General features: G+C 43.6%; 1 protein-coding gene across 13 annotated transcripts in view; it reads left to right on the top strand.

The window, feature by feature from the left end:
• The window catches only part of LOC125984621 (partitioning defective 3 homolog), a 52,594-nt gene extending 45,320 nt beyond the window's left edge, over positions 1-7,274 (top strand). For 12 of the 13 annotated variants that reach the window (XM_049746645.2, XM_049746642.2, XM_049746641.2 and 9 more), the window contains 3 exons: positions 566-701; positions 1,866-1,990; positions 2,500-7,274. In XM_049746645.2, the coding sequence (XP_049602602.1) occupies positions 566-701; positions 1,866-1,990; positions 2,500-2,896 (658 nt within the window). In that variant the 3' untranslated portion in view covers positions 2,897-7,274. Of the gene's footprint in view, positions 1-565; positions 702-1,574; positions 1,845-1,865; positions 1,991-2,499 lie in introns of those variants that run through there. The other variant, XM_068653531.1, reaches the window with a different exon arrangement.
• Positions 7,275-14,423: the final 7,149 nt, after the last annotated feature.

Here is a 14,423-nt window from a genome sequence, read left to right as displayed (position 1 = left end):
GGGGAGGGGGCAGGAAGTCTTGAAAAATAGCGTTAAAATGCATTGTTTGGAGCACTGACATCGTCGGCTAATATCAGATTAGCGTCGATTTCAAATAAAAAATTCTTTGCGTTTGTCTTTCCTGAGACAGTATTGTTGTTTCCGAATGGGAACGCGCGGGAATGGATGCTCAGCGCTAGCCAAGGATTAGCATGCTCAACGTGTTTGTGTTGACGCCGCAGAAAGATTAGCTGCGCTCACATCAACAAGACGTTGATACGTGGGTCATCTGGATTCTTCTCAGCTTTGGGCGCCCATTAAGCGGCTTTGCTGACCCGACGATGACTTGGGAGCGGAGTGTGGCTGAGTTGCAAAGGCCGCACGAGGGAGCGTTTGTCTTGCTAGATTTTCCCAAATCGGAGCCTCGGAGGCATCGCCTCCATGGCTCGTTTACATCCATGATAAGGACACTTGGTTACGGGCATGATCGTCGCTTTTGATTGACATCTGTCAGCCGCTCTGACAATTGAAATGACGCACCCACTTGTATGTTGTCTCTCTCTCACACACTCTGTGCGTGCTTTAGCAACCGCGTGGCCCCGAGCAACCATGACCGGATACAGCGGCTGAGGCAAGAGTTCCAGCAGGCGCAAAACCTTCCGGACAACAATAACGCCGCCGACGACGACCGGCGCCGTGCGTTGAGCTTCGAGCAGCCCTGGGTGAGTGTCTGACAACCGGCCCAGACGGGACACTAAGCAACCACTAACCATCGCGCAGACTTGATTGGATGCCCACCCAACGCTAACAAAGCTCCCGTGCGCTCCTTCGAACCGCATGCATACTGTCATCACCCCTCGTCTCGTTGGTCCTTTTGTTTCTGTCAATCATCAGCATGGACACGCCCGCCAAGTCGGCAGCTCTTGGCAAAGTCAGGAGTGACTGCGAATGTGTGTGTGTGTGTTTTGTTGTGTGTTCTTGTCATCTTATCAACTGTCGTCAGATGTTTTTATTGCCTTTCTCACACTTTTAACGAGCAAAATGATCAAAGGTAGCTTATTTGAGCCAATCTGAAAGCGAACTGATGTTTGAGTGCCGTGGCAACATTAAAATGATGATCTTATCCATTTTTTTTCCCCTTTTGAAATCTTGAATTTTAGGCACAATTGTACTTATGTGGCGTCCCAATGTTCAAATGGAGAATTTCCAATGTTATTTATAGCCCTCATTTTATTTTGGATATCTTGTGTTTATGTTGATGTGCTGCTGTGGTTGGTCTTTTAAATTTTCATAAAGTCACAGAGAGCCTAAAGACTCAATCTCCTTCTTTATCTGTGTGATCAATTTTTTTTCTGACTCTGATGATAAGTATAACAAAAAAAAGCTTGGGAGAGCATTCTGCTCATCCTTGTCGAGGAGAGAGCAAGACGTGGTGGGAAAAAGACAACGCCCGCAATGAAGGCTTTGAGACATCCCGTGTTCCTCGTTTTGATGGGTGTGAGTGTTGCACGGGAAATGGGCCAGGGTCTCGCCTTTGTCCGAGACGTTGTGCTCAGAGTCCATGAATTAACCTTGACTAACATCTTCATCCTCAGTAACTTGTGTCCGAGTATCCAGCATGCTTCTCCCTTCACTCCGTCCCCTCCCGTTTTGTTTGTTGTCACCTGACCGCATCATTATGACATCATCACAACGGGTAAGTGACTGCGTGCGTACCTAATCGGGTGGCTCTTCGTCATCGTCCGATTAGGCTATTAAAATGCTGGTTTTTATTTAAAAAAAATAACTTGAATGATTCAAACAAACATACCTTAGGTTAAAAGTTTCCAACTCGTAACTCATTTCCAATGCGGCGTGACGACGAAGGCGTGTGTTGTCGTTTGCAGTCGGACGGTCCCAGCGCAGGCCAGCTGCCGGGTCGTCACTCTGTGTCGGTGGAGGTTCAGATGCAGCGTCAGAGGCAGGAAGATGCTTTTGCTCAGGCTCAGCGGCAGTACAGCTCGCTGCCACGGTAAGAATCCCAACGCGCCGCTTCAAACATTCCCGGCTGCCCGCCTGTTTATCTTTTGTATGTTGGCGCACGTGTGTTGCATGTGTGCACACCATGTTTCCATATGTTCCTTTTTGTTGGCACATGTTTGTCATGCGGCTGCTCGATGCCCTCAAGCTCACACGAGGCCGTCTTTGTTCACATGAAATGAGAAAGCGTGACAACAAAGAAGATTGTGAACCGCCCAAGCGTGCAGCAGAAGGAAACCAAAGCCGAGCTTTATTTTCTGACGCCACTCTGCGAGCGGCGACAGAAAGGAGAAAATAAGACGTGTGCGCTTCATGCTCAAATTGAAACGAGTGTGAGGACGACGACAATTGGGTGTTTTGTTCCTTTTACAACGTGCGTGAGCAACAAGCTAGCCCAAGGCAAACCAGCCCATTTTTTTTTTTTTTTTTTAATGAAGACACGGTATGTATTTGTTGCTAGTTCATGTTTGGGTTAATGAGATGTTTTATTTTATTGCATAGCCAACCCCGGAAGACTGCCAGCTCCCTCTCCCAGGACCCTTGGGAAAAGTCGTATCCGACCAGCGAGGTCTTCCAGACGGTCAAGGACAATCCTCGCTACTCCAGCTACCAAGGGGCCCGCAACGGCTTCCCCAGCGTGGCCAACGTCAATGCCAGGGTCCTCCTGGAGGCGCAGGAGCTCCTCCGGCAAGAGCAGAGGCGGCGAGACCTGGAGGCCAAGGACCGGGCCTCCCCCAGGGACCCAAGGGCCTCCCCCAGGGACCCAAGGGCCTCCCCTAGGGCTTCCCCAGCGGCATCCCCCAAGGGCCCGTACCGCCACGACGTGCCGCCTTCGCCCTCGCAGCTGGCCAGACTCAACCGCATGGGTTCAGAGAAAGGACGACTCTTTTATTCCTGAGGGGGGGGCAGGGAGCGCCTTGGCCTTGCAGGACGTTCTTTTTGTGACACGTTTGGCGACAGCATCCGTTCTGTGAACCAAAATTATTGGAACCCACCTCTGGATGTGGCTCAACCTTCCTTGTCTTCATTTCTTTTTTCCTGGCAACAATTGTTGGTTTTCCATCTCAATGCTAGGCTAACCTGCTAGCCAATCTGGATACTGACAGTCCATCGACTTCCAGTTCATCCTACCAAAATAAGCGTTAATAGGAAAACAATGTGCACCGTGGAGGCTTTTAATTTAATTTTGCACCTCAAAGCTACGCTGCCATGCTAACCGACATAGCCAACATAGCAACGCGAGTTCACCATCCAGGACAGTGGCGGATTTGTAGAGATTTGTATTTTTGTCTCCACTTCAATGCTGTGCTACATTCACTTTCTCTCTTCATTCTCACCACAGCAAAAGAAAACTGAAATGTCGGCTTCTGTGTCCCAAGCCGATTAATCGCCCAGACCCGCATGTCCTGATTCGGTCAACTTCTTGGCCCCTCTTCCAAAATAAGACTCGTCTCCCCAAAGAGATGCAAAATAAGAGACCCGGCGTGTCGCTAATAAAACTATAAAGACCCTCCCCCTTCATAAATAATGAATGAGGTGCCATCTCCATGGAGGAGGCTCTGCCAGCAAGGGCTGACAGCTCTGATCTGCTGCCTAACACCCCCCCCCATTCCCCTCCGCCACCACTCTGGGCTCAACTCACTGGCCTGCCCGCCGCTCCGAGCTGGTATTGTTGTTGTTCATTATTTTACCTCGATGCCTTCACTCCCCCCCACCACCACTTCATTGTCACCCTCCTCCATTTCCCCTTCTGCTTCCTCTCACGAGCTGCTCTCTAACACTGAATTTTTCATCGCCAGCCACCTGCTGCCCGCACTACAAAAAGAAAACCAGACGAACCACAAATGAGCTCGTTTTGACACAATTAGGCCTTTGAGTGTCAGCATGCTAGCTGACCAGCATGTGTCGTGAGCTAACACAACATTGCTCACACCGTTTTAGTGATATTATCGTGGCCTTGTTAGCCGTTAATGCTTCATTAGCGACACTGTCAGGGCCACAATTTAGACATCAATTTGGCTGTGTCCACTGTTGGTGAATGAAACCCCCGTTGTCAGGACCCCCTAGCATCATTGTGGGGAAAATTTCTGTTTGCATCTTTGTTGCCAACGCTGGTAGTTTTAGCAACTATGCTCGTACCTTGTTAGCATCATCGCTGGCCACGTTGTTAGTTACTCCCGATTGAAGTTACTGTAATTTCATTCCATGTTGTTTTTGACAAAAGATTAACCTTCGCTGCTGCTAAAAGCTCACCCAGGCTAAGCTACTAACATGAAGGGAAAACGGATCGTTTAATGCGTTCATTTCTCAAACTTTCCAAAGAAGCCATAAAAGCGTTCCACACTCGATGCTAATGAGGTAAGTGGCTAGTTGGCACAATCATGTCATTATTTAATGTGTTAAACATATAACTTTTTTTGTCTTTTTTTTCCTGTTTTGTGCATGGAAACAAGTTGAAAAGACAAAATGAAGTTTGTGGTCGCCACAGTAACAGAAAACTGGTTGACTCTGCAGTCGTCTCGATCAAATTGCGAAGTGCCTGATGATAATGATGTCATATTTTACACACAGAAGGATACGACTTTTGCTTATATAGTCTTTGTCATACTACAGTATTTGATGAAATCCCGGTACTCCTTCCTCCATTTTGTCTGGATTTTTAGCCCCGCTGTGGCAAGTGGTCAGCCATTTTGGAGCGATGTTTGTATCCTGATTTTTATTTTTCTAACATAGAATGAATTGTGGAAGCTGATGTGCAATTGTTTATTTTTTTTTTTGTCATGTTATCATAGATTGTTGTGTACATATCTAAATGTAGAATAAAAAGGAATTTCTTGTTAGCATTGTTGTAATTGTTAGTGCCTTCGAAGCAACATTACTAGAATCACTGCTAGCATTTTTTTGCACCGTTGTCTGCAACATTGCTAGCCACGCTGTTAGCAGCATGTACTCTTGTTAGCAATGATGCTAGTACCTTGATAGCAATATTTCTAGCCCTACGCCAGCATTATTTTAGCAATATGGCTAGCTAATATTATCATTTTTGAGTATGCTGATATTTCATCCAATACGACGTGTAACGGCAGTTTGAATTGTTCAAAGAGATGTGGACGACCTCTAGGTGAAGGTCCTGTGTCAACAGCTTGGAAGCAGATGTGAGGAAGAAGTGATGTCACCTGGGAAGACGACATCGCCATCTGCCTCATCAATGTACTGTAGTGGAAAGATCATCACGTGACTAATTATCGTTAAGTCATTTGCATGCAATTTTCTCATTTGTAATGTCTATTAAGGGAGGAGGTTCTGTTGTCAATGTAAAAGAAATGTCGTTTGGCACTGGTCGTTTGTGCTCTGACTGACTTTTGGTGGCAAACCATTTTCAAAAAATACCTGGAGTTGTTGACTTGAACATAATTTGCGTGCAACCTCAAAGGTCAAACAGTTTGCTCCGGAAAGCTTATCAAAGCTATTATTTTTAAACCCCATTTGGATAATGAAATAACATAAAAGCAGGAAGGCACTTTTAAGTAACATTGGATGGATTTTTACATTATGTTCTTGAGTTCTTAACATGTCTTGTTGACGCTGGTCCTTTCTTTGGCAAAAGTTTCACAAAACTTCCACACAAGAAAAAAAAAAAAAAAACGCAAAATGCTTGTTTGACATTTTTTAAAGTTTGCTCTTGGTTGTCACTGTTTTGGCTGGAATCTTGAGAGCTACTATCTCTGCCATTAACCAATTAGTTTGAGTTTAGGGGGCATTCTGGTGTTTGTTGGTAACGCTGATCAAAAACATCCAATTGTTTTGAATGGATTTTATTTGAAAGAATAGCTCACAGATATGTAATTAGGCAATTTGATCCTTCAAACAGTTCTTTTGATGCGAATGTGACTATCCAGTCTGCGTGATAAACCAGAACCAAGGTCAGTTTTCTCGGCTTTCACGCTGCAAATGAAAGCAACAAGCATTCTTATTGTGCTGCACTGATGTCAGTCTGCCAAAGGACATGATGCAGACAATGCGCTGATGGAGAACACAACTGGAATCAACCATGATGTCTTTCTTTCTTGGCCTTGTGAAATTGAATGAAGCAGTCATTTTCCTCAAGTGAGTTGGAATACAACAAAATTATCTTCAGCAAAGATGTAACTGAGTTGAGGACAGATTCCAGGATGAGTCTCTTTTTTGAGAAAGCTCTTTCAATTGAATTGTCATTCTGGGGGAAGTAATTGTCCCCTGCAATGTCACTTATCTTCTTTAGACAGGAAACACGTTGAAACTGAATGACTAGCACCAGACTGCTGGCTGCCAAATTGTGCCCATGTGTACTATGACACATTTTTTTTTACAGAACTCCAAATGCTGACTAATCAGTCACTAAATAGATCAATTTAAATTTGTCGACAAAATGGGTGACTTTAGTGCAAAAAGAACAAATAATAGAAATGAAAGATCAGTCATAATGCTTTGACAGTTGTTGTTTTTATCGAGATGTTCATGTTAAACTGTCTCTGATCATTTAGAGTGGATGTGCTTTGTATACTTTAATCATGTGCCAAAGTATCACATATTTTCTTCTGCCAAAATAAACAAAACAGTGTTTCAAGCCATTAAGCCTCGGAAAAGACTCACAGACAAGATGTAAACCGTACTCTAAAGTCCTAGGAGGAAGAGGATTCCTTGGAAGCTCACCCAGGCTAAGCTACTAACATGAAGGGAAAACGGATCGTTTAATGCGTTCATTTCTCAAACTTTCCAAAGAAGCCATAAAAGCGTTCCACACTAGATGCTAATGAGGTAAGTGGCTAGTTGGCACAATCATGTCATTATTTAATGTGTTAAACATATGACTTTTTTTGTCTTTTTTTCTGTTTTGTGCATGGAAACAAGTTGAAAAGACAAAATGAAGTTTGTGGTCGCCACAGTAACAGAAAACTGGTTGACTCTGCAGTCGTCTCGATCAAATTGCTAAGTGCCTGATGATAATGATGTCATATTTTACACACAGAAGGATACGACTTTTGCTTATATAGTCTTTGTCATACTACAGTATTTGATGAAATCCCGGTACTCCTTCCTCCATTTTGTCTGGACTTTTAGCCCCGCTGTGGCAAGTGGTCAGCCATTTTGGAGCGATGTTTGTATCCTGATTTTTATTTTTCTAACATAGAATGAATTGTGGAAGCTGATGTGCAATTGTTTATTTTTTTTTTGTCATGTTATCATAGATTGTTGTGTACATATCTAAATGTAGAATAAAAAGGAATTTCTTGTTAGCATTGTTGTAATTGTTAGTGCCTTCGAAGCAACATTACTAGAATCACTGCTAGCATTTTTTTGTACCGTTGTCTGCAACATTGCTAGCCACGCTGTTAGCAGCATGTACTCTTGTTAGCAATGATGCTAGTACCTTGATAGCAATATTTCTAGCCCTACGCCAGCATTATTTTAGCAATATGGCTAGCTAATATTATCATTTTTGAGTATGCTGATATTTCATCCAAAACGACATGTAACGGCAGTTTGAATTGTTCAAAGAGATGTGGATGACCTCTAGGTGAAGGTCCTGTGTCAACAGCTTGGAAGCAGATGTTAGGAAGAAGTGATGTCACCTGGGAAGATCTGCCTCATCAATGTACTGTAGTGGAAAGATCATCACGTGACTAATTATCGTTAAGTCGTTTGCATGAAATTTTCTCCTTTATAATGTCTATTAAGGGAGGAGGTTCTGTTTTGTTGTCAATGTAAAAGAAATGTCGTTTGGCACAGGTCATTTGTGCTCTGACTGACTTTTGGTGGCAAACCATTTTCAAAAAATACCTGGAGTAAAACAGCATGGGCGCAGGTGGAAGTTATCCGCCCCTAAGCAACGTGCTTAGCATGTACGTACTGATCTTCCAAGTCGACTCGTCCTCCATGCTCGTAACATTTATTGTTGTTCATGTGTGGAGGAAGTTTTCTAGGTGGAGAGTGAAGACGAGCGTGAGGTCAGAGTGTCACCGTCGAGGGTTTCTGACCTCTAAGGAAGTTGAGCGATGATTGATGGCGGCGTTGCCACCTGCTGAGCATGAACCGTCTTCCGCCGATGAGCGCAGAGTTTTGACCTTTGGGCTTGGCTTGCATCTGCTGCGCTTCGCCACATGTTCTGAAACCTTAGCAAATTTCATCAGCCACCACCACCTGGACCGAAAACTGAGTTGTGCTACCAACATGAGCAAGTCCGGAGGTAAGCAGCATAAATCTTTACCATTATATGCACTACTCTTACATGTGCCTATCAATCAATCTGATCAATTTGCCGTAGAGGACTTGCTGGTGGTCTCGTTTGGGGGAAAAAGTGTAATGAAATGAGCACATAACGTGTTTATTTCGATTCAATCCGCCCACGGCACAATCCATTTTTCTCTTATCGGTCTGAGCTGTTTGACATGCAGTCCGCAGCCAGGTCCGTGCAAAAAAGAGCCTCTATCTGCAGCTTGCACATGCACCGAGTCATTTTTAGAATAGCAAAAGACGAGTGCCTGTATGTGCAAGCTTATGCATCGTGTTGGGGTGACATTTTGTATATTTTATGAATCTCCCCCTTTCGATCTCACTACCAGTTCACGCAGTTTTCTTTCTTGGTGTCGTAGCGAATGCCTGCAGCGTTTTAGATACTGATTGTCACGTCACCAGCGTAGTTTTTAGATAACGAGCTATATAACGAAGAAAGATAGGCTGGATTTCATTTCGTCATTTCATATGTGACTTTTTCATTTTGGCTACTTGATGTTTGGAAAACACTTGAGGATCACCAGGGCACCGTTTTCCAGATAACCCCATACCTCCGGCCCCCTCCCAATCCTTGTGTGGAAGAATCCCTAAGCCGTGTCCTCTCTCCATGAAAAAGCCTCACCGAGAATTATGAGGCACTCCATCATTGGTGTCCGCTTCGAGAGCCGACAAATGAAAGGCGCTCGCACAGGGACGTCGGGGTGAAAGGGGGTCAGCGCCACTTTGATATTACAGCGCCTTTATACGGGAGGTGCGCATCAGCCCGGCGCACGCTCTCCCATGCCACTTTGATGTCCGCCTCCCTGGGGTCACGACCCCATCACTTAGGAGATTAAAGCTGCAGCTATTGGATGACCTTTCAACTTGGACCCAAAGCAATAATTTAGTTGCCTGGCATGCTAACTAGCGTTGATATAGGCTACATGTTACCTCACATTTCAATATCTTTTCCAACACTTGAAAATATTTATATTATTTAAGTGTGGGTTTTTTTATAATAGTTTATATCATTTATACTTAAAATTTATAGATATAATTTGAAGAAGCAAAACTGCCAAAACAACTGATTTTTAAAAGGGGATTGCACACACCTTCATTGACCTTCATGCACACTCACAGGACTCTTCATTAGAGAGGCAAGCTGTTGAGATCCGATGCAAATATTTCCAAAATCAAAATGGGACGAGAATAAATCAATATTATGTACCTATGAATAAAAACAAACCAAAATAATGTGAAGTAATTAAGTCATGACAAACGGAAATGTAATAGTTTTGGGCAAAATAATAAATTAAAAAATGTCTAACAGATAAACAGAATTATTATTTCAGGACTTGATGTTTTTGATCATGTTTGAACAAGCTTTTTAATTGACTTTGTTTTCGTCCTCGAGGTCTTTCACAATGGATGCAATTAGCGAGCCTGTATACCTAATAAAGTGCAAACCTGACGCTGCGCTAAAGGTGCATAAAATCGCTGTGTTTTACTGATTAACGAGTGAGTGAGTGAACGGAACTGCTTGTTTATGGAGACAATCTCTTCTCAGACATTTTCATTTGTCTTGCGGCTCTTTTGGCTTCACGTTGAAGAAAGAACGAGTCAATTAGAGCCACCGGGGCGCCGACTTCATCTCGCTTATGTCGAGCGTTGAGGCATTACATTGCATTCTATTGTATTTTCTCGTCAATACGTCAGTGTGCCCAAAAGACACAAAGGCAGCCGCTCTGACGCATGGCTACACATGTAATGTGCCCAATGTACTGAACGGGGGTGATAAAAGATGCAATTCCACCTTTGAAAGTAGCTTTTCATCAAGGACGCTATGAACAAAAGAAAATGGATTCCAAATGTGAGCTCTCGTTTAAGACAAACCCGTTAGGCTAATGCTGTGGGGTATTAACAATAAGTAGCTAACTACCGTCTGAGCATGTTTGCGAGCTAGTGTAATTGTTAGCATAAGTTATTAGCATCACTGTTTTTGTTCTAATGTCAATGAGCAAGTTTCCACAGAGCGTTTTATTCAGATGACGCTGAAAATGATTGCTAGCATCATCACTACGCTTGACATTAGTCGCTGTCAAATTTCGATTCAATGATGCGGCTGTACATGAAAGGCCAATTCAAGGTGCAGTCCCTGGATACCGTGAAACCTTTTGTTCAAGTAAAAGAAATTCATTTCCCGTGACGCATTCCGGCTTACGTGCCGGATCAGATAAAGCCGGCGTGCAGCGTGGGCCGCAATCCATCAAGCGCACGCGTCTTATCCAACCTGGAAATTCAAACTGATTTATTACAAGCGGCATCCTTGCGCTCGTTCACCGATATGCGGTGACGATGAAACTCACTGGCGGAAACCTCAAATGGTGTCTGCGGGCGCCACCTCCGCTCTCCGCGCTAAAGACATTCTTCCGATCGCTCTGCTGATAATGGACTGGAGGGCCCTGATTGGACTCTTGGCTGAGGAGGGTTTTCCTCAGAAGGCAAATCCAAAGTATTCACTGCCAAAGTCAACATTTGGTAAGCTTCGGCATTGATTCAAAGCCTCGCCACCCTAGTCGCAATATTTAAATAAATCACATTTGGAATAATTGGCTTTGGCCTCCAGTGGTAACTTATTTGAATAATGAACATTGTCTTTGGTCCACACTTTGAATTCATTGTGTATAATTTAACGACCTTTTTACCCCAGAGTGAAACCGCGTGCATGAATTATGGATGATTTAATTGGATATACCTTAATAATCTCTACAAATGTGTCGGAAACAATCAAATATTTGCATGTGAACTTGATCGAAATAATGCTAACGGCCTTGCTTTGTTGTAAACTTGCACAAGGTCTGCGTTTACCATCAAGTTAGGATTTTTTTAAATCTATCATTCCTTCACAACTCATTCAGAATCAAAATTGTAGTGGGGTCTGCTCACTCACGTGTAGCACATGCGGTTAGCTTTTTATCACTGGCACTAGGCTGCTATTTTAATTAATTTTTTGCCACTAGTTGCCGCTTCTTTTTGTCAGCGGGTTTGCTTGATACAACAACCACCTGTTAAACTTGTTTTTGGTGTTTGTTTTGCAGCATCTGACGCTTTTCATGCTGCTGCAGAAATGGTTTGATCCCGCTTTGCAAAGCGCCGATCTTCCCCGGGATCAAAACGTGTGTTAATTGCGTCTCGTCTTCCTGATCTCGGCATATGGCGACGTGATGCGCCGCTTCATGTGGCTTCCTGGGGTGAGCAAATACCTGTTGTTATCCCCCACTCACACACACACACACATGCAGGTGCTAATGAACATGTCCAATGACAGATTAGCGAGTCTCTGGAGATGGCAGGCAAGCGCACGGCAGAAGAAACGCGAACGTTTGATCACCCATCATCAAACGATCCCGTTCCGAGCATACGAGGAGCTAAGTCGCCAGACGCGCGGTCTTCGCTATTGTCGTGGTTTAGAACAAATTCTTTGAAGGCCCGTTCCAAGCATCGTGTGTGTTCTCGTGTGATGTTGTCTAGCTGCTTTTGTGTGTGTGTAAGCGCTTCTCTTGTCATAGCAATGTGCAATGCTGTCAGACCTTTTCCTGTATGGAGCAAAGTTTTTGTCAAAAAATTGCATTGGTTTTACACATTTTTGTCACTGTGCTACTTTTCAAGAATATAAGTTCACTTTGAACTGTTGAATGTTAGCATTTTTGTCGCATAACGTTAGCATAAACATTAGAATTGGACAAATCAATCTGGCAACTTCACATGAGTTCAACACTCGAAAGCCTTGATTCCATTAGCAGCTAGATTGTCAGTTAAAGCCAAAGTTTGTCTGTTTTTATTTGATTTCGAGTGAGCGTGTTTTCTGTTGTTAAATGCTTATCATCTAGTGGCATGTTATTTTTTGAACGGCCTTGACTTCATTTTTGAGTGCGCACGCAAATGCGCTAAAGTGTTATGCAAATAAGCTCCAAAGTGGCGAGTTAAGCAAACAGCTGTTGCCGAGAAAATGTTTTCATGAGCGACAATTATGTGCATGAAAAACAATTATTACTGTCAATATTTGGCATGAATGAGAAGATGATGGACTTCATGAGAAATTGGTGAGTTTGAAGTTTAGAATTATGGTTTGAAGATAGGAATTGGTTTGGCTGTCAGGATGAAATTAGAGTTTCAAACAGGATTTAGCTTTTTTTACACATAGGTTTTACTTGTTGGTGAAACAATTTGCCCATGTTGAGTGGCCCCCCTAAGGACAATCATTCCATTACCCCGACAACATCGTGGAATTGAATTAGCCTAACGTGGCCTTAGCATATGGGCTAGCGTGAAGCTGCTAACGGGGTGTGAGCGCAGGCCCCTTCATGAGCTGCGTATGTGTGTACCCGCCAAAGCGAGGCTGCTGCGATAGTGCAGATGGAGCGAAAATATATTCGCTTTTCTTCTTTTTAACACATCTTGCCGTAGGGACCCTGTTAGCATTTGATACGGTGACACGCCAGTATGAGTCAATGTCCCTTCCATGTGTACCCCTTTTCATTGCTGTTGTATTGTCAGTGAATAAACACTATTACCTCAAATAGTGGCCTCCAACAAACGCCTTGCCGCTTCGACATGACGTGCTGCTAGCCAAAAGCAAAACTACGGCATGTAAAGAGTGGCTCATGTGAATTTAAGTGTTAGCGCATGCTAAACAACTTCAGTGGACATGATGTCCATTTTGTGTGTGAGTCAAGAAGAGGAAACAGTACGTTGTAAAAAAAAAAAAAAATCCGTCCTGTTTCCTGCTGTTTCCTGCGACTCTTAAATAAACGTTGGACTTCACAGCGCAGCTCCACCAAATGGAGCTTTTGCAGTGCCGCGCACCTCCTTGAGACTGTGCAGGCTGTTTCCTGTCCAAACAGGAAGTGACCCGCTCCTTGTTTTGATGCGAACAACAAAAGGAACGTAAATCAGCTCCAAGTGACAGCAGCCAACTGTGTCATTGTTGAGCTTTCAGGTTTTAAGCAGTAATGATGTTGAGAAACATTATACGATTATTCGATTCATCTGTCAAATGATTTAATGTGATTTTAGTGATTTTGTCGAGGATCACAGAAACAGGCAATTCATTTTTCAGGGCACCCTCACCTTCCCAAATCGTGTTCCAAATATAGCACTACAAATAGTGCTATCGTCTCGGGGGTATTCGTTTCGTTGAGAAGCCCGGCCGTGTGTCGGCGAAAGCGCACGACTAATAACTGTCAGATGACGCAAAGGTTGCGCCGCTGACATTTGCCGAGGAAGATGACATTTCACCACAATCTTCTCATATCTCGTCTCCATTCAAGACGCAGTCAACTTTTTTTTATAAATTTAAATATATTTATAAGGATTAGTACTTATGCATCACCTTGGGAAAGTCATCTTTTCCCCCTCAATTAAGACTAACGCTGATGAAATAATGCGCCAATAATCTTCCCTGATTGGCGGAGAGTGATGATAGCTGATGATTTTTTTTCCCTCGCCGCACACTATTTTTAAGTTTGATTGTGTTTGTCTAGGCATTTTCTTTAGGGGTCATACGCAAAATGATTCCACTCATGTTGTTGATATTTTATGGGAGATAAATTTGCGAGTGGCTTTTAAAAAAAAATCACTCAAGGGGTTGGAAAAGTTAAGATGTAGACCCTGAATTTTTTGTTGTAAACTATAGCGCCGCGAGACACATTAGTGTAAGCACTGCGCATCATCTGGGACCTACTTTGAAGTATAAAATCTGCCCTAAAAAAAAAAAAAAATCATCTTAGCAATCGATAAAATGAATGAATGTTGCAGTTTGCTGCATGCATCAAGTGCGTTCATAAACAAGAGACAAATTTTATCGTAAAATTTGCTCCCCGGGGTCATGATTACTTTAAAGCCTCGTGCAATGCATCATTTCCCAATTAACATTTGCATACCTTGGCGTCGAGTGGGAGGGGGGTCTCCTGGGGGGTGTTATTGTGCGGTTGCAGAGCAGGCATGGTCTTTTATGCTAATTAATTGAAATCAAATTCGCCTGGAGCTGAACGTATGGGCGGGGCCACAAAACGCATCAACGTCCTGAAAAACGGGGGGGGGGGGGGGGGTTCGTGTGTGAGCACCCCTTGTATGCCAAAACACTCGACTCATCATGCTGCATTTGCAAATGT

Source organism: Syngnathus scovelli, chromosome 17 (assembly GCF_024217435.2).
Source record: "Syngnathus scovelli strain Florida chromosome 17, RoL_Ssco_1.2, whole genome shotgun sequence".
NCBI classification, from domain to species: Eukaryota; Metazoa; Chordata; class Actinopteri; order Syngnathiformes; family Syngnathidae; genus Syngnathus; species Syngnathus scovelli.
The sequence above is the reverse complement of the archived record's forward strand: the minus strand, read 5'-3'. Positions and strand labels throughout refer to the sequence as shown.